This window comes from Sinohyriopsis cumingii, chromosome 15 (assembly GCF_028554795.1).
Source record: "Sinohyriopsis cumingii isolate HCF-2022 chromosome 15, ASM2855479v2, whole genome shotgun sequence".
NCBI classification, from domain to species: domain Eukaryota; kingdom Metazoa; phylum Mollusca; class Bivalvia; order Unionida; family Unionidae; genus Sinohyriopsis; species Sinohyriopsis cumingii.
This window is the reverse complement of record NC_142975.1, coordinates 40638654-40666016: the sequence shown is the minus strand read 5'-3', so window position 1 is coordinate 40666016 and position 27363 is coordinate 40638654. Positions and strand designations below refer to the sequence as shown.

Genomic DNA, 27363 nt, shown 5'->3' with positions numbered 1-27363 from the left:
GTACAAAACCTTTCAACAATTTAGCTATAAGACTAGTAACCTACGCATACATGCATGAATTTAGTTTTCTTTTGCACGTAATGGCATTTAAGGTATAATCTGTGATGTAATAGGGTATACGACTAATGGATAACGTGGAACAATATAGTATTGTTTCAAATTTGAATAAATAGCCTCTAACTTAAAACATCTTACTAATGAATCAGCAAACCTTCCCCAATTCCATGCTAACGACCTGAAAATGGGGACAAGTGCAAAGTTTGATAATAGACTATCTCTATGACCTGACCTGGATATTTTGTCTTCACAACCTTCAAGCTTTGATCTGTACGTAGTGCCAGACCGCAAGCGCTAAATGAATTGAATAACGAGGCAGGTTTAAAGGTAAATATCGTCTTAAAATTTTGCCATAAAGATATAACATGCTTTTGATTGTTAAACGTTAGATACCATTCATAACCTAATTAAATAAAGTAACATCACCTATCTTTTAGGTGAACGACTACAATATATCAATATGCACAAGTTTTGACAAAATATTATTTTTTAATAATTGGGCACACATACAAATTGGAGCTGTACTTGTAAATTGATCTTATCTGGCCTGCTAAATCAGTTAGTAAAGTGAGATTGGAGTCTATAGAAAGAAGATTTTACAACTGTTTACCTATGTAGTCATGTGAATGATATGGACAACGATATGATAATACATTAATGAACTTTTATCCCATTTGGAGATAATGTCCGTTTTATTGCTGATTTATTGTCACTATTTGTGCATATTATGTTTTTTAATACAGAAGTAAGAGAATATTTACAAATTCTAGCTCCTCTTGTAGAGGGAACAGAGATTGTCAGTTTTCTTTACGCACACCGCAAGCCACTAAATATAATAAAGTCACTACAGAATCAGCGTTTCATATAATTTGTGTCTAATTTCGCAAACATTTTATATTTTATGGAAAAACGTTATTAGATTTACATATTTTTTAATAACTTCATCAGCGTCGTCTTTGGCAGAACCTATTCAGTTAAAGCATAAAAATGAGAAATAACCTCACTACTCATACATCTGTGTCAATACCACATGACTGTAGCTTGTTTATCATTAAAACTAATTTGCCTCAAGACAAATATTTTGCATGATCAGTTCGGTAAATTCTAGCTTTGTATTGTGCATTTAATAGAAGAAGAAAAAAGAACCGTTGCAATCTGTGACACATTTTGTAGGAGATGTGGTTGATTGTGATAAAATAGAAATTAAATTAATCCAAATTGGTCTATGGATCTATAGATCAATTTAGTCTTCACATGGACCATGCATATCTTAATTGCAGACACTAATTGGAATATTAATAAGAGTTGCATGAGATTTAGTCTGTACTATCCTATAGTTTGTCTTTGCCTGAAACAGCATTTGAAATCATGCTGATGTTATCCTTTTTAAAAATATACTTCCTAAAAAGGAAAATAACTTAGTTCGAAAGTACTCTCTACGTTGTGTTGATAAAAGAGGTATCGACACTCTGGTAATAGTGTGTTCTTCCTACTGATATATTTCAATACCACATCATCAAACATATTATACAAAGGTGGCTGAAAAAAAAGTCCCATCACATTGAGATCGTAATATCTTGAGCTGATCCACAAAATCACTGGCGTAATTTTTGTACAAGTCAGTTTATGCAATACAAAACGACAGTGATCTGATTCCAGGTTTTATCTGAGATTTTTCATTGGGTAAAAACTGTCTGATCAGTCCATGATGTCATACAGATCTGATATAACTTTGTGAACAAGGATGCAAAAATATATTAACGGGGACCTTCTTTCAGATCGAGGTATGTTCATTCATTATGTCTAAAGCGTGATTTTTACTATTTATATTTTTGAACGTATCATTTAAAGTATATTTATATTTTAGTGTTTTTGATAATATAAAACGTAATAGTTTTTTATGTTCGTAAACGATGGTTTGAACAACAGATGCTGCGTCTTAATTTTGTCCTGAAACAGTTAATTTTCTAGCATATTTTCTCCTAAAACAATATTCAAACATGTAACCATAATAATGAAGTTTTAAAGTTTTGTCTTGGATGAATAATATTCAGTTAATTAAAATGTTTTAATTTTTTGTGGAATATCTGATCTCCCAAATCAAACTTCATCATTTTGACAACCATGTAAAACGACAAGACTAAAAACCATTTCTACTTATAGCCGAAATAGTCTTTTTTCTTTATAGAATTTGTCGTGCAAACTGCCACTGCAAGCATCTAAAATAGATGTATTTATTGATTGCTATCACTGGTACGTGATAACTATTAGTGGTGAGTGAATTAGGCATTATGTGTAATATATCCGATTTGAAAATAAGGGTGCATGTACATAATTCTTATTTTAATATCACCGATACTTTATATTTTGTACCGCTAATACTCTTGTGCTTAAAACATCCAGCTAAAATATGGCATGTAGAAAAAGCTTGAATATCTTTGTTATTATAATATTCTTATACCTGTGTCTGCTTAAAATCAATACTCCTTAAGCCAAATACCTTGCATAGTCAATTATCAAAGTTACAGCTTTTGAAGTTATGTGCATTTCAGAGAAAAGGTACTTAAATGTACCACGCACCTTAAGTAAACATGCTAATGAAGAAATGAAAAATAAGAAGTGCCCATTGGTTTAGAGTTCCAACGATAGATATTTTAACTGTCTTATTTGTAGAAACTAATGACAAGAAATATTAAAGAATGTTGCATGAATTTTTGTTCAAACTATCGTGATCCTTTTCTGGCTTGGAGCGCTATATAAAAAGATCATACTTCTGTATCACCTATGCCAAGCGTTCCGTGATCTGCATTATCGTTACTGCTAACTTATGTGAAATAAATTATTGCACAAAAAAGGGTGGATAACTGTATGATATTTTGCAAATATAATATTAGAAAAGGTCTTAAAACGTTTTCAATATGAAATGTTTAATTATATTTACCAAACGCGAATTTTGAAATGGGGTGCAAATATAAACAGCTAAACAAAATAAAAAATAGCAACAAAATTCCTCAGGGTTTACCTTTGTTTGATTTTATTAATTTCCTCGTAGAGAAAATAGATATAGAGAATGAATTATAATGACACTTTTTAGGCGCACTCGCCTAGTGAATAGCTAATGATACTGGATTGATAGAATGAATATATGGGTAGTTTTTGTCATGCAAGTACACACTGACAGCTCTAGGATCTGTCAGAAAAGAGGACAAAGGTGAATCATAAACCTCCCATATCACTGAAAATACCATATCTTGACAAAATCGATGTCACGTGATTCAGTTGTGCAAGTCATGTCATGTATAGAACGCTGTATTAATCCGGTCGCTGCTATTATCGGAGTGTATTCATTGGATAAAACCGTATGACATAGTGAAGTTTTGAACCATAGCTTTGTGAACAAGGATGTAAAATTTCAGACACAAAGATTTATTGAAGAGTGAGGTATGTTTATAATGTACCATTGTTTTACTATTAAAAGTAACGAAATTTTAAATTGTCAATACATTTGTAATTAAATAATTTATATATCAATCTTCTATTGACAAGGCAAAAAAAATATTATACCTATTTGAAAGGTTAGCAAATGAGATATTTAATTATATATATTTCTTGAGCATTTCCAAATATTTCTTGGAATTTGTTTTCATTTAACCTGATTATTCTTGGAGATTTCAATTTTCACTTTTTAACATGGTCACATTTTAGATTGGATTCTTCATATACCTGATGATAACATTCTACGGTCCTCCCTGGTATCCCATGACCTTGCATCAGATCACCTCTGCATTATATTCTATCTTGACGTATCAGTCCCTAACCCTCCACCTTTATCTGCTACTAAGAGAAACCTCCGTATGATAAATAGAACCAAATTAATGTACGACATCCAAGCTAACCTAACAACTTGCTTACCTCCTACCGCAGAACAACTCAATAACTGTCTGCGTTCATTACTTGACAAATATTCCCCAGCTACCAAGTGCAGAGTATCAATTCAAAAGTGTTCTCCATGGTATAGCAGTGTTAGGGACCAACCTCGCTCTGCTAAAAGAGACCGCTGTAAAGCTGAGAGGCTCTGGCTTTCCACCAGACTCACTAGTCATAAGCACATCTATGAAGTTGCTAAGAATAATGTCACAAATATAGTTCATGCAGCGAAACCACCCCACTACACTACTAAGATCATGGAAAGTTCCAGCTGCAAAGAGCTCTTTGAGATTACTAACAAGCTAATGTCAAGGAACAAATCAACACCACTTCCAACTACTTTCTCTCCAGTCGACCTTCCGGACATGTTTGCAAATTTCTTCCGTGACAAAGTACAAACCATTAGAGATAAGCTTGACACCGCAATTTCAATTGACTCGTCGTCACCATACAGCTGGGATACAGAATTTGAGAGGCAACCATTAGCAGTATTTGAATCTGTCTCTATGGATTTCGTACGTACAATCGTGATGTAGAGTGCACCAAAGTCATGTGAACCTGATCCAATTCCAACATCACTGCTGCTTGAATGCTTAGATCCAGCATTGCCTTCACTAACTGATGTTATTAATACGTCTCTCTCATCTGGCGAATTCTCATAATTTTTCAAACTGCCACTGGAAAGCCTCTGCTGAAGAAACCAACACTAGATCATAACGATTTAAAGAACTACCGCTCAGTTTCTAATCTCCCATTCATTTGAAAAATCTGAGAAAACCTTGTTCTATCCCAGCCTGTATTTCATCTAAATTCAAACAGTTATTTCAGCAATGTACAAGCTGCATATCGCCCTTGCCACAGTACTGAAACTACTCTTCTAAAAGTAGTTAATGACATTCTCTCTGCTTTGGTTAGCGGAAAGATTACAGTCCTCACCCTCCTTGATTTCTCTGCAGCATTTGACACAATAGACCATGATATATTACTTCACCGTCTCCAGTATGTATTTGGCATTCATGATACAACCTTACTGTGGTTCAAGTCCTACTTGGTCAACAGGACACAAATTGTATCTGCAAATGGAATACACTCCAGCCCCGTTGATCTATGTTTTGGTGTTCCACATGGGTCTGTTCTTGGACCTGTTCTCTTCATTCTGTACACTCAGTCGTTCTCAAGTGTCATAGATCATCATCCAGTGTCTCACCGATTGTACGCTGATGACACCCAAATATACAAATCTAGCCACCCAACTGAAGTTGATGCTACCATCCAAGGTGTAGAGAGGTGCATTTCTGATGTGAAATCATGGATGACTTGTAACAAGCTGCAGGTGAATGGTGATAAAACTGAGGCCATTATCACAACACAAAGACTTTCTCATTCACATCCTTTACCTCAAACAATAAATATCAGCAACGCCAACATTTACTTCACACAATCAGTACGAAACTTAGGTGTTACTCTGGACAGTACTCTCACATTGCACCAACATGTCATGAACATATGCAAGGCTGTATATCTTGAGCTGAGACGCATCAGCTCAATTCGCAAATATCTTTCAGTTCATGCCACTAAAACACTTGTTTGTTCATTAGTACTTTCAAGACTGGACTATTGTAACTCAGTTCTGTCTAGTTCATCTCAATATCTACTCCAGAAACTTCAAAAAGTTCAAAACACAGCTGCTCAGATCATACTTAGAGTACCATGATTATAGCACACCTCCCCGCTGCTCTGTACTCTACACTGGCTATCCATTCGGTCCAGAATCAAACACAAAATTTGTTCTCTGTGCTACATTTCACTGTCAGACTCTAGTCCATGATACCTATCTGACCTCACCCATGTGTACACACCAGCAAGATACTTAAGCTCCACTTCTGACAATCGTATACTCATTATTCCAAGTATGAAAACGAAGTCATATGGACAGCGTTCTTTTGCATACTAGGGCCGCGGAACGTGGAATGAATTGCCCACTGAACTTATACACAAAGACACAGTGATCACATTCAAGAGGGCTCTTAAAACCCTTATTTCGACAGCAAGAATAAACTTAAAGACCTAATAATGTTTCCTACCTGAAATATTCTCAGCATGGTTTTTTATTTTTTAATGTTTTTCTAATTTCATGTTATTTGTTTTTGTGATAATATTATTATGTTTCTTATCTTATACGTGTTGTCTAATGTTGTAAAGCGCTAAGAGCTTATACAGATTAGGCGCTGTACAAAATCCTCATTATTATTATTATTACTTCATTTAAACATGACATGCCGTTTATAGCAATGATGGTATAGAGCCATACGTTTGTGAGTCAGACCGTCAAAGACTTGTATCTCCTTTTTTCCGTTTGATCCAAGTTAATATTTGCCAAACGGTCATGATATTAAACCTGGCAAAACTATTTAATGCCTAATACTGTTCTAACCGTCATGTCTTATATTAAGAACACTAATACCTAAATCATAATTTTGACTACAAAAACCAAATAAATTGGTGTTAAATTAATTTCCAATTTTGGTCTAATGATTCAACTTATGTTCCTGCTTATGCTTTGTAAAGGAGTACTGTAAACACCAAAAGCTGACTTTTTCCAGACCGATTTATGCGCTGGGTAAATCATGCCTTCTTTGAAGATATGGCTCGTGTGCTTTTATGGTTGATTTCTATCAGAGGTGCAGTGTACTATGCTACTTTTGTTATGTTTTTAGTTAAATGCCATCTTGCAAAACACGATAGGGCTATACATGGCAGCCAGTATATCAGAAAGGGGATAAAGCCAGAAAAATTCCGGGAAGGACCCGCGAAATTATCAAAGCGAAGTCATTTGCCTTCACACCAGTCTTACACGATTATTCTTTTTTTGGATCGAATAATCCATATGGGATAATTAAGAACCAGCCTTTTCGGCATACTTAATAATGTTAGTCTATGATCTATCAATAATATTTTTGTAATACTAATTTAATTCAAGAATCCAATCTACACGTGGCAATTAGACAAACCCTGATATTCAAGCGGACAAAGCTTTGTCTAGGTCTTTAGTTCTTAAGCAAATAAGTTGACATGCAATCGTATTACAAATATTTACCGATTTCATTGCTGCCTTTTCATTGTACCCGTGAAATGAAATGTCATGAACTTGGCAACCCGCCAATAATTCCAATAGTTGAATAACACTCTGGACAAGTACCCTCGGGCAATAACTCACAAGATAATAACACATAGGATAAATACCCATAGAATGTACCCCTATGCACAATAATCCCCAGCAAAACTACCCCACCAAACCCCGGTGCCGTTTTGTTTTCGACCATCCGTGCAAGATTTTTGGAAGACGAGAAGTAGTTGAATGGTAGCAGCGGTTGCAAATATTAAAATCTGGGTTGGTTCAGATCCTTAATCCTCTGACAGTAATGGCATCGTTTAGCTTGATTGTTTTCATGTATTTTATCGGACTAACTAGATTTTGAATGTTATCTGCAACAGAAAGAGCATTTCCTGCAGCATGGCTCTGATTTCTGAGAGTCCATCAAACAGTATGCACGATTAACAATATCGCTGAAGTAACGAGATATACATTTACAACGCTGTACAGTATGCATTCATGAAACGGTTCCATCGAAACCCGTACCTGTTCCTTCATTTGCTTGCATGCTTTCATTTTCTCGCAGTAAGTAACACCTAGTGCATGTATGTGATCGTGCAAATGACTAATCATTTGATGAATTTTAACATTTATATTTGACTTGCATTCTGTAACTTTTCGTATATATATATATATATATATATATATATATATATATATATATATATATATATATATATATACCTTTGTAATCAATTTTATTTTCACTTTATGATGAGTTTCATATTTTCATTCTTAACGTATTCTATTCAACTCTTTAATACTAATGATTTTTATTAAAAGAAGCTTTGCCTATTTGTACAACTTATACCTGGATGTTTTCCAGCCATAGTTGTCTCAGTAATCACTGGATCTATTTAAGTTTTCTTGCATTTATAATATAACTTGAATTGGAGCAGCTTAGGTAGGCTGATAAGTATATCAATACCTAAACTAAATAGTTAGCATAAGCAGTGAGATGATAAAAACCAACGCAATTTAAAATCTTAAAAGAGAACCGTATATTTTGTCCTGACTTCGGTGTTTTTCTGGTTAATTTTTTATCCATACAAAATTTAAAGGAAAACGTTATTAATAATGATTAAATGTGCTCAGAATGTATATAGCAATTTTATTATTTGTATTCTATAAGAAAATGTTTTGTTCAGTTTTGGAGGGTTTGAAGCCGAGGAGGGTTTCGCTGTGAGGGTATCTAGCGGGTTATTGTGCTGTGGTATTTAGCAAAAGGGGTTTAATGACGGACAGTTATTAGCCAGAGCTAGATCACATGAACCTACAAAATATACACGTATTGCATCATTTTCCTTAACCAATCTCTATGACACAAGGTAATTCAATAGAGAAAGTCATTTTTATCAGATTACACAAATACCACATTTTGTCGCCTACAAGCATGTACAAAAAAGTATTCGAACAGACTTTGTGTATGTCTACTAAAATGTGAACCAAATACTTTCCTTTTCATGTCACTCTAGTTTTAATTGAAGAAGTAGCAGTACTACAAGTTCGAGCGAATAAGACTAGAAAGAATGCTGAAAATTCTGCTGCCAGTCTTTCTGATTGGAGTGGCGTTTGGATCGGTAAGCGAATTTTCTTCTTGGTTTAAATTGAATCTATTTTCTTTTTCCGTTTTGAAAGTTTTGTGAGTGGCCAAAGTTCAATATGTCCAATACGTTATGTTCTTATCACAATAAAATAAGAATGAATTAGACAAAACATGAATGAAAATAGAAAATGCGTAAGGCATGCTCTGAAACTTAACGTTTATAGTCAAAAGTAATAATGTTAAGTAATTTAAACATGTAGATACCTTGTGATAGTCAAATATGGCAGGTGCGGAGTTGAATGTCAGGAACGCATTCAAGAATAAATATATACCTTGGTTGTCATTGTTTGTCAATCGCAAGATAAACGTTGTTATCACACCAAACTATACTGTTTTATAATTTGTTTTTATGTTTTGTTTCTTTGCTTCTTTCAGCCTCCTGAACGGATACTGTACGGTACGACCTTGATTGACATGATATGTTCGCGATTATAATGCATTCAGAAACAGATACACCAACACACATAGTTGGAAATACCAAAGGGATCATTCTGATAGAATATCTATTGTTATTTTATGATACTTTTAGCAGTAGCATCAGAAGAAAAAGAATCATAAACAACATAATTATTTTCAGTAGGAGACAGACCTAAATTAAACAAAACAAATAAATACGCTTCTGCCCTGTTATTTTCGAAAGTATAATCTTCTAGATCCATAATGCTATAATGCCAGTGACCTATTTATCGTACACAAGTTCCATGAAACAATAGATAATGACTTCAAACGACGTTTCGTCGAATCAAATCAAACGAAATGTCATCTTGTTAGAAAGTTTTACTGTGTGAATGTTTAGTATTCGCAACACTAAATAAAAAATATATTTAAAAAATCAAAATTAAAACGAATAGAAATTAGAAAATAACACCATTAAATAACTAGGTCTATTCGTTCCGTCCTTATTTGAACATGATGCATCACATAACTCAGTCTTGAAGGGTGAATGTAAAGTATGTTTTCTCTCTTTTATTATGCATGTGTTTTGACAAATAAAGCACTGGAAAATACAATTAGGCAATGTATATAGATTACTTGCATATTTATGCTCCTATTTTCAGTTTTACAAACGCTATGAGTAATTAAGATCTAACCAGTGGCATTGTCTTGTTGATATTTTTGCTATGCATGCCTTTGTTACACTTATTAATTCATTGTAAGACTTACTAACAACTACCACAATAGAGGGATAAAGGTACACAATCAGTTCGTAACCCAACAAACGGCACGTTTTATTACGTCAATACAAGGAATTAAAATATCGTTAACTTTTCAGTCATTGCCAGACAATCATTACAACCAGAAATAAATTAATAAATAGAGTATTATCGCAAGAATAAAACCAAATATGTTTTTATTTTCTTTGGTATGCATGCCAGTAAACGATCAAAGACTTGACTCATGTTGAAATATTTCACATAGAGTTAAAAGCAACTACATCATTTGCCTTAAGAGGCAAAATGTAATCGTTAAATTATTCCATGTAAGACTTCAAATACACACTTAAAGTACATAATACTTTATGCAAGTAATCTACAGTGGAACACGTATTATTTATTATTATACTTTACGATCTAAACGTGCACCGAATAAAAGAAGGAATGTAAAAGTTCAACCTGCCCCACACGCAAGAAGTTTGTATTTTCCTCCGTTTAGTACTGTTCCGGGTTGCGAAATGGATGGTTTAACTTGCTTTATCAAGGGGTATATTTACAACACTATTGGATCATATTAGTATTTGTTTGTCTAGATATAATTGACAGTTGAGCTGAATATGATAACCAGTTTACTATCGCATCGGACTCTAGTAGCAATAGGAACTTTAGCAGTATTTAGCAGTCATATACTTAACTGTCCCGCTTTTGCAAAAACCAAAGACAGTATCTAGCTGTTTTCGTGCATGCTGTTGATCTTTCTCTCATTATTATTATTAGTAGTAGTTGTAGTAGTATTTAGGCTACAACTACTTTTTATGTTAAGCGACGAATGTGGAATAGGAAATAATGAGAACCTTTCTTGTACAGGATTCCTTCTATGAATCTTAATTAAGTTTCGCAATAAGGTCCGTTTTTATTGCTAGCAGTAAAGTCGTGTAATGCGTGCATCCGCTTAAATAAGTAAACACCGGCCATCTAAGTAACTTACTGTGAAATACGTTTCAGGCTGCAGTGACTTCGATTAAGGTTGTCTTTTAGGTCAAACTTTGGGGCCCTGCTGGTCAGAACCAATCAACTTTTCTTGCCAATGTTATACACAGTCACATTCGTACAACCTTATGGTCTTGTCTTGGTGAGAACAATATTATGTCACCAAACGTACATCGATGTGATAAACATTTAACTACGATGAAGTTCAGTGTCATGCTTGCTGCTATTGCTGGCTGCAATGGCAGTTATGTTTGTGTCGATGACTGCAACGCATTATGTTTGAAAGGTATTCACCCTGAGCCATATTAGAGACCATAGGGACCGACTGAATTTTACAGGTAGGTCCTTCCAGAGGAATTATATTAATATGAAAGTACAGCGTCAAATTTATTATCTTTCAAAACATTTTTACATTTCTAGTTTCTTCTAATTTTACTACTTAAGCTTGCACCGATAACGGGGAGATACAGGTGATGAATGATGACATTACCCAGTACAAGTCATTATATGCCACAGAAAATGACAAACAATGCACCGTTAACAGAACAATTAGTGCAGGAGGATCCGTAAAGTTTATCATAACTGGATGCAATGTGGTAAGAGGACAAAGTACTTCATAAAATACTTTATTATATACTGCATCAGAAAATGTTTAAGTGAAACATAGCTATTCATATTTTCTAATTTTGATTTGTACAAACATTGGCATCTTTCCGATTATTTCTGATGAACTTTTAACTCTGTAATAAATATTCATTATAGCACGCTGCTCTATCCTCATATTTCCTTTTCTGTATATCACAAACCTGTCATACCGGTTTCTGCTATAGTAAATTCTTATGAACATAATGAAGCGTAACATACATAATTATTAACTGCCAATACCTCTCCCTCCAAGAAGGTATATTCATTAGTTGGAAAAGAAATGAGAGTATTGTATCATCCATAGTAATTTATCACATACAGTGATCAGAGAACGGCTACCCTGGCATTCTTAAGAATCGCATGTTCTGGCCTTTTAGTAGTAAAACGAAATATTGTTTTTTTTTTTACATAAATATTAGTTCAAGCGTAGTTTACTCATGTTTTCAAAAAAAAGAATCGGCATCAAGTAGCTATCAAAGGGCGAATCCAGAAAACTAGCGAACGATTATCCATTGAATCACTTGTTTCCCCATTAACCTCTTCATTCATAAGGTGTTATGTATGCACTTGTTAACTTAGGTGATGCCAGTTAAAGCAACCCTCATGGAAGAAGAGCAGGATACTTTAGGAACAAATGTAATTTTCGGCGGAAAGGGAGTTGCCGGATACGAGCTGCAATGTGGCGGGGTACCGATCGGTGGATCAACTACCGTCTTGCAGGCCAAATTACAAGTCGGGTAAAAGCATTAATGCATGATGCCTAATGATGCTAAGGACTATATAAATGAGATGAGTCTTGTCTTCTGAAAGGATATATGTGAACTCATCTGATAAATAAATCATAATTATTTCTAACAGATCACGTATAATAATGGACGCAATGGTAACAGTCCCACGTTTTTTCCTGGCGAAGAAAGGACAACATTTATTTTCGTAATTCGTCGCGAAGATTGCAGGTATTTTATCTCCGTGTTGTTGTGTCTAGCCCAAAGCCACCATTAGGTCACAAACGATGCATAATCTTGTGTGTCTGATTGGTAAACACCCTAAAATAGTCGTTGTAAGTATCCTTGTATACTATCTAGTACAGAGATAATGGCGGGGCGCTTATATTATATTATATTATATTATATTATACAAATATTCATATCCTCATCAGAAATAATGGTTTCGAGTTCAAGGAAGAACACCAGGCTTCTTTAGACTTGAAAATGGAGATTGTTGAAAATGGGGTCGTTCGTACATCATCGAGCCCTGTGAAAGTTGGAACCCCCTTGAATTTAACAATATCTGGATCAGGTAATTTTCGTTGAATAGATGATGAAAACAACTAAGTTTTCATCCATCGATGACCTATTTTAAGAGTTCCGTCTTTTAATGCAATATCTGTTTTCCATAAGATATATATATATATATATATATATATATATATATATATATATATTCAGACAACTAGTATACATATATGCATACATGAGTACATATGTACGTCAGACAGATGCGCTAGATTTGTGTCTTGTTACTTAGAGGAACTGAAATATGAAGAACTGTATGGAAAATAAAAATAATTATCCCCAAGAACGTATCCTTTATTAGTACCATAATGTATGGTAAAAATGTTAAAATATAAATGACGGTTCGCGAGACAATTATCTATGTTTAAAGTAGAGGGTTAAAGTAGGGTTTGTGCTGATGATATCATCTAACAGTTTACCCCAGTTCCAAAAGGAGTAATGTATATTTATTCTCTTGTTTGTCGATTCATGTTGAACCAGCATCAGGAACAACACTATGAAAGTGTCATTATAACGAATAAAGGAGTAGTTGCTTGTGGTTTACTATGTTTCTCTTACGCAATCCATTGGACGTCTATTTATCCTACTGTGTTACTACTTTCACGCAACGCAGCAAAACATACTGAACAAACATTATACACCTTTCTCCATTGTGGTATTTACGGCTGGAGAACATTATTTGAGATTCCATTATTTTCTGACAGTATACGGTCGATCCAGTCTATTCTTATGAGGCAATTAATAACTATACATTTACTTTTTAATCATTCTCTCACATAGATTGTTACTCCAGAACGTCTATTTACATTTAAAAAAGGGTTGTGGTTGAAATACGCAATTATAAGACAATGCAATTCTATAAAAAATATAAAAGAATACACTTGTTTTTATTTCCTATGTAGTATAATTTAAAGCGTTTTTATTTTTTGTTACTTTCAGACCATTTCAGATTTTACGCCAGGAATTGTCTTGCTGAGGGACCGAGGGGACAAGTTAAGAGATTGATACATGAAGGGTAAGTAACCACTTCAAAATAATAAATCATTAAGAATGATTCCTTGATATCGTATGAATGTAAATAAAGCTTTCAGTATTAGACCAGTAACATAACGAAAATTGGTTGGTATCTTCAATAGAGTATATACAAATTTTCAGGAATTAAAATTCTTGTATTTTAAAATACAAAGATAGTTCTGTTTCATTAACATTATCGTTCGACATATTACACACGAAACATAAATGTCGCACCTAAATGAAAATGCCTACAAGTGTAAGGCTATATCGCCGGTAGATTGTACGAGCTACCATATAAATATTTAGCTAATAAATCTTAGGAAACATTTGATAAAGTTGAAACGTACAGGCCACTAATAACTGTTAGTAAAGCTTTTCCATTGTCCATTTATGAGGAAAAAAGGATTAATCATATTTAGTTCATCCTTTTGAGAACGGAATCTTTAATAGAGGGGTTTATTATGTCCGTTATTTCAGAGGTGCGACCCTTTCTTTCTTTAGTATGAAACTGAAAATATTTCGACAAAATGAAAGCATACAGTGCATTTCGAAGAGACGATTTATAAATACTAATATGACTGTACTCAAGCCATTAATGCAGAACAATTGTCTCACTAACTTAAATATACACAGGTTACCCATGCTGAAATCTCTATAATCTCGTATGTTCTGTCCAGAAATAGACTTATTTACATTAAGTGACGAAAACGATTGGATAACTATGTTTGTATACCTTAAATTGAGAACATACTGTTCAGATTCTTGTTTTCATTTTTTGCTGGGCTTATTACACTTTAATTGTTAGATAAACCATGTCGGTTATCGCTGATAATTATGACACGTTTACAGAGAGAGAGAGACTGTGCTGTCTACACATTTGTTGTGTCACCGCACTAGTGAAATATGGACTGGCCCTGTACATTTCGATGCAGCTTTAAAGTACATTGTACTGGCAACACAATGAGAAATAATTTGCTTATGAATGAATTCTTATATATTCATACAAATGAAATTGTGCGTAGATCATAAATATTTCAAACGAAGTTGATCGAAAGACTGAAAGCATTTTGATGAGGATGAGAAAGAGTTCAAGCAACAAGCTCTTGATTTGTCAATGCGTAACTCATTTAACAACGGCTCAGTGTTAAAGCGTATTCGTTATGAAGTTGAAATAAGATCACGCTCATGACTTTACTACTTCAATCTTAATCGTCACATACGAGTGTATGCGCTACTGGTCATAACGATTATGATAATACTAGCATAATACTATGTAACTATTGTTCATTTTTGGGAAATGCAAATATGAATATTTTAAAATACAATTATTAAAACAACGGCGACACCGTCAAAAAGCTACCCTTATCGAGGCAGACAAATATATATTTATGTATACGGTGTACATTCTTTATATTTCTAAATGGATACTCAAAGATACTGGGTACAATTCTCTCGCGTGAATGACTTTTGAGCACCAAAAATCTTTTCGCGTAAGTGATATAACATTTTGGTCAGACCGATAGTATCCACCGTGGCAATACTACATATTAGGAGATTTGTTTATTGTGTGACCAAATGCTAATACAGGAACAATATAATTTACTGCTAACATAATGAGTATAAAATATTCTCAATATAGCTATATTTACCTTAACTGGGGCAGAGTTTTCATGGGAATATTACATAATACAATTACCTCGGTATGTATGTATGTATGTATGTATGTATGTATGTATGTATCATTTCTGGAATCAGTTTATCAGATCGATGGAGTGTGTCTAACGTTACACAAAATCGTAAATCCGGTTTTGACACAGCAATGTAAAAATCACGATAAACATATGACATGCTAAAACCCGTCAGTGATATCATAGCATTGTAACGGGAAAGAGAAGCAGCAATGCTGCTCGCGAGCACAAGGAACAAATCCGTAATATTATAGCAAGGATGACCTGACAGAGATCTTCGAACAAACGTTATCTGGGTTATATATTGTTTGGGTTCTACCGGAAATCGCTCTATATTAATCTTCAGCATCCGTGTATCTTTTGTGATAACGGCCGGTCGGCATATATTCGTTTTACCCTTGTCAACCAGGACGGGCGTATGCTAAGAGGTTTTGACAAAACAAATGTGCATAAGAGATCGACCTGACATCTCAATATAATGTCAGCCATACGTAATACCCGTGCGCTTTATAAATGAGAAATAAACGGTTTACATAACATATTATATAACTAGACTTGTTGATGTTTTGTAGGCGTTATTTACAGGAGCCTCGAAGGTACTCGCGGCCCGGACTTTGCGAACTGCACCATGAGCTACATAGGCTCTAATGCGAGCGAATGTCTCGAAACAGGTATCAAAACGATATCACTAATGTACAAAAGTAAATAAATATTAGACGTCAAATATACACCCAATCCAGCGTTTGAATCGGACTTTGATATTATTCAATCCTGGTTAGGGTCTCTGGTGAACAAAAAAAAAAGAATTACAAATTCAGGCTATGCGCAGTCTTTTTCTTGTATGGCGTTTCTTCTTGGAAATTAAAGAAACGTTTACGAAACGCCGCAACCGGTAAAGATTCTCTTGCCAATGCACCTGTTGTATATGTCAACAATGGTATCTTGGCTGTGGTCAACAGTGCACGTTGTTCCATTGACAGAAAGAGAATCAGAACAATTCTTGACAGCATTGACATGGTCACTTCTCGGATTCTCCAGATACAGTGATAATTAGGCAATCCATGCTGGCCCATGTATGGTTTTAGCAAGGATGCATTCAATAATGCAGATCATAAAATGCGTACAATTAGAATACTTCAAAACCGCTCTGGTACTGCAGGCGTGTATGTAGAAGGTATGATCATTAACACCAACCCGACTTAAAAACTCTGGATTTCTAAAGCATCACGGACGATCATTAAGGTTTTCATGTGCAATTTCTTTAGTAATATATTTGGATTTTGCGGACATGTTCACAAGGTTCTATTTGTATTACTATATAAGAACAACATATACGATGTAATATGGCCTGCAGGAGGTACTTACAGTTTTTCGATATTAACATTGTCGATATGCGCTATCTCGTTAAGTTGCCATATAAGATCAAAGGCCGTTACCCGTTACCATATTTAAGGACAGTTTACATTGCAGATAACAACCAATCATGACGTTTCAAAACGCAGATCGAGATAAATGACCAAATGCTGAGTAAGATTATATTTGACAACTTAGTAGTATTTGAAGCTTCCCTGCCTTTAATCGACTGTCATGAAATTTCTGTGAAACACCTTGGCTTAATTTCACAGACAAGCACATCGCGCGTGCATGTCACAATCTATGGTCGTGCCTAGAAAGGCCTGAATACATTGACACAGGTTTACCAGAATGACCTTTGTACATCAATGCACGTGTAAGTGCGGCTCAGGCCTCGGGCGGTGCACGACAACCACTGACTTGTTCAAAACTTGCCTTTGCAAACTCTTTTGGACTGGTGAATATGTGGATATCGTGTTCTTAAAACGTTGTTTGCCTTCCAACATTCACCAATACCACCAGCTTCTTGTTTTTACCATATCACTTATAATGTACACATAACCGTATACATCATGCTTGTTGATATTTACGGACGTAGCGTCTCACCAATGCCTATATGGGTCAGACAATGATTGCCACCAGAATCGGATCTGACTGACCTGAACAGTTTAGTTGTTGTTGACGTCGACATGGCCGAGCTTTCGATTTGTCAAGATCGGACTGGAAAATTGCAAACATCCAATATTTTGAAGCTGCTAGACGCTATTGCAAATAAGCTGGAAAATTGCAAACATCCACAGTATTGAAGCTGCAAGGCGATGTTGCAAAGAATCCAACAAATCAACGAAATCGGTGGAATCCGAGACTGATGCATCGGTCTCATTCATCAATTACTTTGCTGAAAATGCTGCTGCTGCAGCCACAAAATAATATGTGGATAAACAAATCGCAACGGTACCAAAAAGGGAGTTTCCGACATTAACTTAGCTAAGCGGTGAAAAATATATACTGTCTTTAACAAGGGCTCATTTTGTCCGTATACGAATATTTGGGCTTAGACAAGAACAATCGTTAAAGACATTAAGCATCCGTGCTGTCAATATTGTACTATATGGACGCGTTACGAAGGTATTATTACCGAAACATAAATATAAATATTCTTCAGGTAGATTTTTCTTATGATCGTATGGAAGTTGTACAAGTAAAAGAGAAAAAATTGTTAGATGTGAGCGTGTATCTTGCACCAACCTGTCGACCAATAATACTTCGCGATCACGTTATTAATATAAGGAAAAATGATCTAAGCTGAACAATAACTGAGGGATTATATCACCAAAAGAACCGAGATGCTTACGAAATGAAAACGCTTGTGTTTAATGGTATATGTTGTCTGCATAATCATCGCCCAGACCACCGTTGGTCTTGGTATTGCTCGAATTGTGACCACAACATCTATTGTATACATACCAATCGCATTTGTTGTGGTTGCTATATCAATAATATCCGGTGTCACTGTCGGTGCTGGTAAAATAATTTCCTTATGGCTGCGTTCACGAATACGTGTTCATTCGAAACGTCTTGCCGCTGCACAAAATAGTCTCAGCACGATTAATAAACTCTACTCGATGGCTATTGAGCGTAAAACAATTAGCATGGTTGAGTTCGCAATGGTACTGGTCGAAATGGAACACCACCGACGACTCAGTTAACATATACGGAATAGATGAGTTAGTGATCCAAAACAGGAGACAGGGAAAATCAAGTATTGCACAGTCGATTACATTACCAAGAGGTGTACTTACTGCGCAGTAACAAAACACCCGAGTAATAGTACCCAGTGTGTTTACGACGGGTATCCTTTCAGAAATATAAAAGGCAACAACGAATGCACCACACACACACGCGCATTAAGACTGAATTGTCTGCTTCGCCCGGGGCTCACTTTCGCATAAAGAGTTGTTTTATTAATTTTCAAAAGAGTAATAATTGCATTTTCCAAACGCTAACTGGTGTTTCACTCTTTTCAATCTTTCACTCGAGCATTAAAATGATTTCCTACTGCCGCAAAGCGCATACGCTTGTGTGTGACGATCAGGGTTATACTAGTAAAGTCATTTGGTATAGACTGAGTTGACCTATCGCAGCTGCCGAAATATAAAATCCCTATTGTGATGCTACTAATTAAATGTGACATTTGTTTCGAAATGCCTTCTTGTGAAATCGAGTTTTTGTTTTTTTATATATATCTAGTATCTGACTCACATTCAAAGCAAAAATTACCATAATCGCAATTAGTGTCATTAATTTACAAAATATACATTTCTTTTGTCACTGAAGTGGCCAAAAATCCAGCCAAGAAATCAAAGGGATGTACATGTAAGCAAAAATATATTGCTACCGTTACAGAAAATACGCTTGTGAATAGTTCCTACACCATTTACATATTCGTTTTTATTTTACAGTTATCATCATTACAACATTTGAAGACTGATTCTAACTGAGCATGCATTTTTTCCTTTCAGATTAAAAGGAACCAATTTACTTGTCAGTTTATTTCGTATGTCATCATCATCATCATCATCATCATCATCATCATCATCAGTAGTATTAGATTTATTCACGTAATTGTTGAATTTGTCATTATTATTATTAATTTTATTAATTGTATTATTAATGTATTATTATTATTATTATTATTATTATTATTATTTTCAGGAAGACACTCGATCAGTCGATAATTACAGATTTCACTGATTTGGCTCCAGCGGATCTAGCGCGCATGCAAACTTTGGCAACATTGTATGCTTTCCATTTTATAGACTCTGAGGATATTACATTGAATTGCACCGTGTTTGCATGCCGACGTGATGACGTTCAGTGCGAGGTAAAACTGCATGATTCAACTGAAATGTTAGACATCATTATTTGACAATTAATACAGTGACAAATACTCACGTATTAATAAACATCAATAACCACAAAACAATAACAACAATATTAATAATGACAACAACAAAAATAATAATAATAATAATAATAATAATAATAATAATAATAATAATCCTTCCCCATATCGTCAACATTATTAATGGCATTGATATATAGTACCTTCCTCTGTATATTCGTATGTACATATTTAATTTCGCTGTACTAATACACCGTTTCGCTGTACTAATACACCGTTTCGCTGTACTAATACACCGTTTCGCTGTACTAATACACCGTTTCAGCTAGAATGCTGACACGTATTACAGTGACGGTACTAATCCATTATATTGTGCATAACACTTTGTATGTCTGGCCATGCCCTTCTCAAGTTATTAATATTGGGAACCACGTCGTATAACACTATGTCCAGTTGCATGACATACAAGTCTTGAACTCGTGCATGTGGACATTATCTGCCTTAGGTAGAAAACATGCAAACCCACAATGTTCACCACACCTTCCAAGTGATGACTCTAACATACGACATTAGAAGTCGTTGATTTCATGCAACATAAATACATTTTCCAGAAATTTGGAAGCTGTCTCATACTAGGAAGTTTTGACGTTTTCCCCATAAATTACATTAATTCATTTAGTCGGCAGGAAAATAAATAATTATGGGTATATGCATACCAGAGTTAACTTTAAGGCATGATGTTATGATAAAAGGGGATGTTCTTTGATTTAAACTTGGAAAGTATCGGGTTATCGGCACGTTCTTTAAATAATGAATATTGTGAAGAAACATACACGTTGGAGAGAGAGAGAGAGAATAATTTTCTTTGATGTGCATAAGTGATTTTTTCGTTTTCTTATGTATTTGAAGACCACCATCCCTCATTCTCATGACTCAAGAACCAAAAGAGCCGTTAATGAAGGCAATGGTACCAGAATGAATTATGTGCAGGCTGGAATCCGGGTCATTGATGAATACTACTACTCCACATCATCGGGACGCGCTCTAAGTACGTATTAAGCATAATCAAGTAATAAAATGGCAACTCTAACTTAGCTCTCTAAAGAATTATGTCTCATAGTAAAATTCAGGTTGTTGGTTCTACAGCGCAGATTTGTGTTTATTACATCAATATTCGTTCAACGGGGACAATGTGATGACAAATTTTCCTTTCTTCCACCCTTTCGAATATAAGTGTAATTCTCAGTAAAGATTGTTAATTGTTGCAGTTTCTTTTACGTAGCTTATCTCTATGACTTTATTGATTTAAACAGATTTGAAACATAGTACTGGTACATTTTGAATGACTCCATATTCTTTACATTGTTTTGAAGAATATAATTCCCGACAGCTTGTATTGGGACCAATACGGTGCATCGCAGATACTTTGTTTTAAATATATGAAACACCTCTTGGACTACGCAATGTGGCAAGAACAAGGTGTTAATAGAGTTAGAAAAATCCATTGACATCCCCAGACTTATATCTGCTTTCTACTGACATTTTACAATATTAACTCAGAAACATAATTGAGGCATACGGTTCACAAAAATATAGTAATTTGATTTGTATTTCTAATGTCAATTAAGAAATGACATATTAGAAAATGGACTTAATAATGTGGATAAAATTAAATATTTTAAACCGTATGTACTAGTGTGTGCACGTAAGAATGCGTTTTGCTTGCATCACAAAAGTACCTTGTTAACTGGGAAAAAATATACATTTCGTTTGCTCTCTAATCGGATCCGTTGTACAATAATTGAATATAATAACACATTCTTACAAACGAAATATATGTACAATAAAAAGTTATAACATATCATTTTCATAAACGATTGACGTGAATATGTAATTCTTAAAACTACAGAAACAAATGTTCCACAGAAATGCTGAAAGATACATTCAAATTTTCACATAGTGTTACAAACAAGGTTAACATTTGGGTTATACACAGATCTGATGAGACATCCTTGTTCTGTCGTAACAGAAATGATTATGCAGACAAAATAGTCTGAAGGGTAGTTAGCTTTTATGTGCTCAGCTTGTGCCTCCTGTTTACGAGAGAACATGTACCGAAATAAATTTGAGCAAATGTTGCAAGTTTCTGATTTGTATACGCTGTTATCCATATTCCTTATTGCACTATTATGAACCGAATACTGTCAAGTACTTGTTCTGGAGTGAATTCTCCTGTAGCTACTAGCTGAGCTACTAGCGTCAACAGCGACTCAACCATATTTGAACATAATACAGCACTCGATCAGCACCGATTTGCGCCTTGTGGAGTTGATAGTGTATGTGGTTATGCGTCATGGAACAGTCTATACCTTAGTTTAAAGTGTTCACATGAGTATATTTTCCAATTTACGGCATGTTTTAGAATATTAATTAAATGGTCAAAGCTAATTTGTACGTAAATGGAAATGTAACGAATATGAACGAACTTATATTAAAAATAACAGGGGCGTATCTATGCTACATATTTGGCGTAAGTGGAGGATAAACAAGTAGACAATGGGTCTGGTGGAAGCAAACCTTGCGTGATGACCAGGATATAAAACAGCCAAAATCGCATGCATCTGAAGCATTTCCAACGAATAACTGTAACCATTTTAATATAAAGAAAACATTATGAAACGTTCTGACTGCTTCGCGCTGATTTTTGTTTGGGGTGAGGAGTGGGGTCTACTTTCCTGCCTTCGTCGACCTATGAATAATAAAGACTAAGTTTTCCCATGTTTCATTGCTTTAGAAACAAATAATGCATATAACTTATTTGGTATTTTTCAGATTTCTTACCAGGACACTTCGTTCTTGCCGCATTGATGTACTTCCTCCTGGGTTAATGTTGTTTGATGCACGTTCTGACTCTGAATTCTACTAGGAGCCTGACACAAATGAAATACCAAAATTCTTTGAGAATCGAATCAATAAACATCGAACTGATTTACTTATATATCGAAATAGATGATTATGAGAATTATTTACAAATTTAGTACATACAATTCCCATAAAGAGTGTAGTTCTTGTACCTAATGCTGAAAGTCTTTGTTTAGAAATAAAATGACATTTACTTAAATTTAAACTGCCTGTAGCATCAGTTCCCGGAAAAAAGTACGTTGTCAAATTCGTAGCATTTCCGTTAAGATTGTATTTTAGTATGTCCATCCTGTTCACTGATTACCTGAAGCAAGCCACATTTTACGAATTTTGTAACTTTGTTTTGCACAATAATTAAAGTCGTTTTACTTTAATGTTTAGTGGTCTTGATTATGAATTACAACTGTTCTCATATCCACATTACAAGATCAGCAAGATTTCAACAGTTGATCGACTCTGTTCATACTTGCATCGATATATATATATATATATATATATATATATATATATATATATATATATATATATATATATATAAGTTACGTTTAGGCTCTTGCAAAATGCAAAAGGAAAAGAGTGAAGACAACAAGCCTTTTAAAATGTAACAAATAATTTTTTCCCTAGATAAACAAGGAAAACGAGAAAAAGAATTTGCGGTTCTACGGACAAATCTAAAAATAATATAGGAATAATCCAATATTTAAAACATAGAAGTCGTAGTAATAACAAGTCCTAATGAAACTGAGTTGATGTATGCTGTGGTCAGCGTCATACTGATGTGTCAACTTTTGTTTGTTGAATTACAGAAAATATTATACCAGTGTTTGAATTCTGTGTAAATTTCGATAACGGTCCTTGTCCAAGAATTAATGTAGAGCACAAGTATTTTCAGGAAAAATATCTTTTGGAATCCACATAATTTAAAGAAGAAAAAAAAATTAGACCAAAATCCTTTTTACAACATAAACACTTTAAGTTTGCAAGTGTTATGACAAGAATTACTATTATTTCTCAAAATATCAGTAATAAATCTTACTATAACGCAAAACAGATGCCCAGATGTGGGTCAATCCATTGCAAAGAAACCTAATTGATACATGTTATTTGTCACGTACTCCAAGTATAGCATCGATTTCACTTACGAATCTTACTCTGAGAAAGACTTTGATAAAACAAAAAAGTTATTTACTTCAACTCTCACTGATATCTGAATCAAAATCAGGAACTAGGTCTGAATTAGATACAAAGTTTCTATCATCAGTTGTTTGTGAAAAACAGTCAAGTCAAACAGAACTGAGCTGAATTTCTGGAAAATATCAAATCCAGTAAATAAAGATACATTAGAATAGGATGATCTGAAATTTAAAAAATTAAAAGTAGCAAACAAACAATTAAATTAAATAAAATATAATTTAAGTCACATATGAAAAACACTTATCCCCCATAACGAAAAGAAAGATTTATAGAATGAAGATTTCTTTTTACCATAGATTAATTCTATAAGAGGTTTTAGAAAACATAAGAACTCGTATGAATTACACAAAGTGTACATGAAATAATATATTTCCATACACGGGAAAGTGCATCTGCTATTTTATTATCTTTTCCATTAATATGTCTGATGCCAATATTATATTCGTGCAACAAAAACTCCACCTTAGTAGTCTTTGATTTTTATTTATCTTGCCGATGAAAGTAAGGGGGTTATGGTCATTAAACAAAGATGGAGCTGAACTAATGCAAACTTCAAAATAGTGTAATTCCAATAACAGAACCAAACATTCCTTCTCGAATGTTGAATAATTTCTTTGGTGCTTATATGATTTCTTAGAAAAATAGTACACTGGATGATGAACACCATTTTCGTCTTCTTGAATCAATACTGCTCAATCCCCAACATCACTTGCATCAACAGGCAGTTAAAATGATTGGCTGAAATTGGGAGCTGTACTAACTGGCGCGCTTTTAAGTATGGCTTTTAACTTATCGAAAGCCTTCTGACACTTTTCAGTCCAAAAAAACTTGTTTTTCTTGCTCAATAAATTTGTCAGGTGTTCAGCAATTATGGGAACATTGGTACAACATTTCCGTTAGTATACAGCCATACCTAAAAATCGCATCAGTTGCTTTTTACTAATAGGCACATGGACTTCAGAGATTGCCTTGTCCTTAGCATCTATAGGTTCACATTGACCATGTCCCATGATATGTTCTAGAAACCTTACACTAGCACGGACGAACTCACCTTTGGCTAAATTAATTGCCAAACTTGCATCAGTAGACAAGGAAGGTAATCATATTCATTTGACGTTGAAAAGTACTCGGCGAACCCTTCATCTCAAATGATATCGCATTGTTTTGATAAAGTCCATCTGGAGTTAAGAATGCGGACATTTCCTTTGCTCTTACCGTCAGTGGAATTTGCAAACATCCTTTCAGAAGGTCAAATGTATTGACATATTTGGCGTTACCGATCTTATCAATGCAGTCATCTATTGTTGTAATGAAAATGAATATGTTTTAGTCACACTTATCACATTCCTATAATCAGTGCACATCCGGAATGTTTTATGGTGGTTTTGGAACAATGTTAACTCCAGTCACTTTTATTGGGTTCTAGTAAAACTTTCTCCAACAAATACTGAATTTCTTTTTTCAAGTATTTGAGAGGATACATCCTGTATGCATGTATGTTGTGTCACATGTGTGGAATTTACAATTTACAATCATGAAAAGTTTTGTTTGTTCTTGTAGGAACATCTGGAAATAAATGCTTATATTTAATAATAACTGTTTAAGTTCATTCATTTCTGACTGTCGCAAATGTGAACTTTTCTGGTCCAGATCATTCATAATTTCTGAATTCCGAAGATTTGTCGCTCCCAACTCAGTAGAGTCCGATGGTATTTGTTCACTTATATCTTTACTAAGTGGGACAGCTACAACTAAATTAATTCCATGCTTAACCTGGCTATCTCTCTCAATATACTCCTTTAACAAGCATACATTATGTGATAGCAATAAAGTGAAGAATTTCTTTACAATTTGTAAGTTCTGATACGAAAACGTATTCTCAAACTCACTAATGCCCACACTTCCGATTTGAAACCTATTATTATTCTTTGCATGGCAATATTTCCTTTCTTTCTGATTGCTATGGTAGATGGCGTTTCCCAACAAACACCTATTTCTTAATATAAACATATACCTTGGACTGTTTTATGTTAAATTCCTACCATCGAATTTAGCGTATCTGCATCACGCATAGTGGCCTATCTATATGAAGTTGGGAAAGAAAAGTATCTTTCTTATTACCTCCATTAAAGCAATAACATTTATGGGATCCCGCTTACCCAAAATTACAAGAAACCGTTACAAATAGAAAAACTGATTCTTCAATTTTACATTTAGTGATACAAGTATATGGTGGAAAACTATAAATACAATTGCTTGCGTAATGTCAGTTTGAAAGGACTGGTGTAAAAACATTTAAATTATATATAGTTAGTAGATGTTCAACAAAACAGGTATTCACAGTTATGCATCATGCATCATGCCCTGATATCATATTTACAGTAGCACAAAGCGAATCGAACAGTCTGGTGCCGCCATCTTAACAACAAAACATTTATCAACTCAGTTATATAGAATAAAAGCCATATCATCACGTAAATTAAAATTGTGATAGTAATGTCATTTCAGTTCACAAAACATACATACCATCTGTTGAATAGAAATAAATGAGTGATAATCCGTTTGACATTTTAAATAAGGGTTAATGAAAATACAAACAAATTATTTAGTGAGAATTGCACTAAGTGTCTTCAAAAAAGTGATAATTGAACTGAAAACATTTGAAGGCATTCAAAATGAAAATGTTAAACAGATGTTGACAATTAAGCAATATATTAATCTTACTAAATGAGAGGAGCGCGCAAGATATGTCAATCATAAAATACACTTACATTTATGTATACATTACTGATTCATATTGATATGACTACATGCGGAATGTCAACCATGGACCCTCGAATCCAAACACAGCGCATTAGATATAATAATTCCATATTCTACGAAAACTATAGAACTATGGATTATGCGATGTGTACAATACCAGCAGAAAGGGTGAACAGATTAATTTTGGAGCAAGTCATTTTTGAAAATAATGACCTCCTACGAAAAAACTAAAAAACAAGGTCAATACAGTCAAATTGAAAACTCAAAACTGACCGAAATATTCTCTAATTGGGTTAACTCATTCTATTACTTTATCTTGTCACTCGCTTTTTTTTATTTGTATACAGGTTCGTTTACCCACCCGTACACTCATTGTTGGTCGTCACCCTCCCTGCTGATGTTTCTTCACCAAAACTTATCAGACCTACACGAGATCGCGACCGATGATCATGTCAATTTATTGTGATAAATCTTTGTTGGTCAGCTTGTGCACGTGAAAAAAAGTTTTATAACTTAATCATATTCATATCCCCTGAACACCAAGTCTGAAGAATATTTCTCAGAGAATGTGTATCGACTCCATTTAACACAACTAAACTATTGCAGTTTTCTCTGATCACTTTAGGTATTTGTGTATATTGCTGAGCAACGAATGTATCATCGGTGTTTGTGTCTGCAACGAGAACATGTCCGACA

General features: G+C 34.4%; 1 protein-coding gene across 5 annotated transcripts; it reads left to right on the top strand.

Annotated features, from left to right (window-relative positions):
• The first annotated feature begins 359 nt into the window (after window positions 1-359).
• On the top strand, window positions 360-25500 carry LOC149781663 (uncharacterized). 5 transcript variants are annotated; one of them, XM_089935740.1, is made up of 10 exons: window positions 360-384; window positions 8614-8718; window positions 9120-9141; window positions 11333-11484; window positions 12113-12270; window positions 12693-12832; window positions 13768-13843; window positions 19599-19767; window positions 20698-20836; window positions 22621-25500. In XM_089935740.1, the coding sequence occupies exons 2-10, from the start codon at window positions 8668-8670 to the stop codon at window positions 22674-22676; spliced, it is 963 nt and encodes a 320-aa protein (XP_089791866.1). In that variant the 5' UTR covers window positions 360-384; window positions 8614-8667; the 3' UTR covers window positions 22677-25500. The 5 variants fall into 5 exon arrangements, with proteins under 5 accessions (XP_089791866.1, XP_089791863.1, XP_089791867.1 ...); XM_089935737.1 differs by lacking the exon at window positions 360-384 and adding an exon at window positions 1817-1841; XM_089935741.1 differs by lacking the exon at window positions 360-384 and adding an exon at window positions 2307-2330.
• Window positions 25501-27363: the final 1863 nt, after the last annotated feature.

Bases quoted from the DNA above. Each gene is read 5' to 3' on its own strand.
- LOC149781663 (XM_089935740.1), top strand. From the start codon at position 8,668: ATGCTGAAAATTCTGCTGCCAGTCTTTCTGATTGGAGTGGCGTTTGGA. The intron at 12,271-12,692 runs GTAAAAGCATTA...TATCCTCATCAG, and splicing joins CAGGCCAAATTACAAGTCGG to AAATAATGGTTTCGAGTTCA. The intron at 20,837-22,620 runs GTACGTATTAAG...GGTATTTTTCAG, and splicing joins ATCATCGGGACGCGCTCTAA to ATTTCTTACCAGGACACTTC.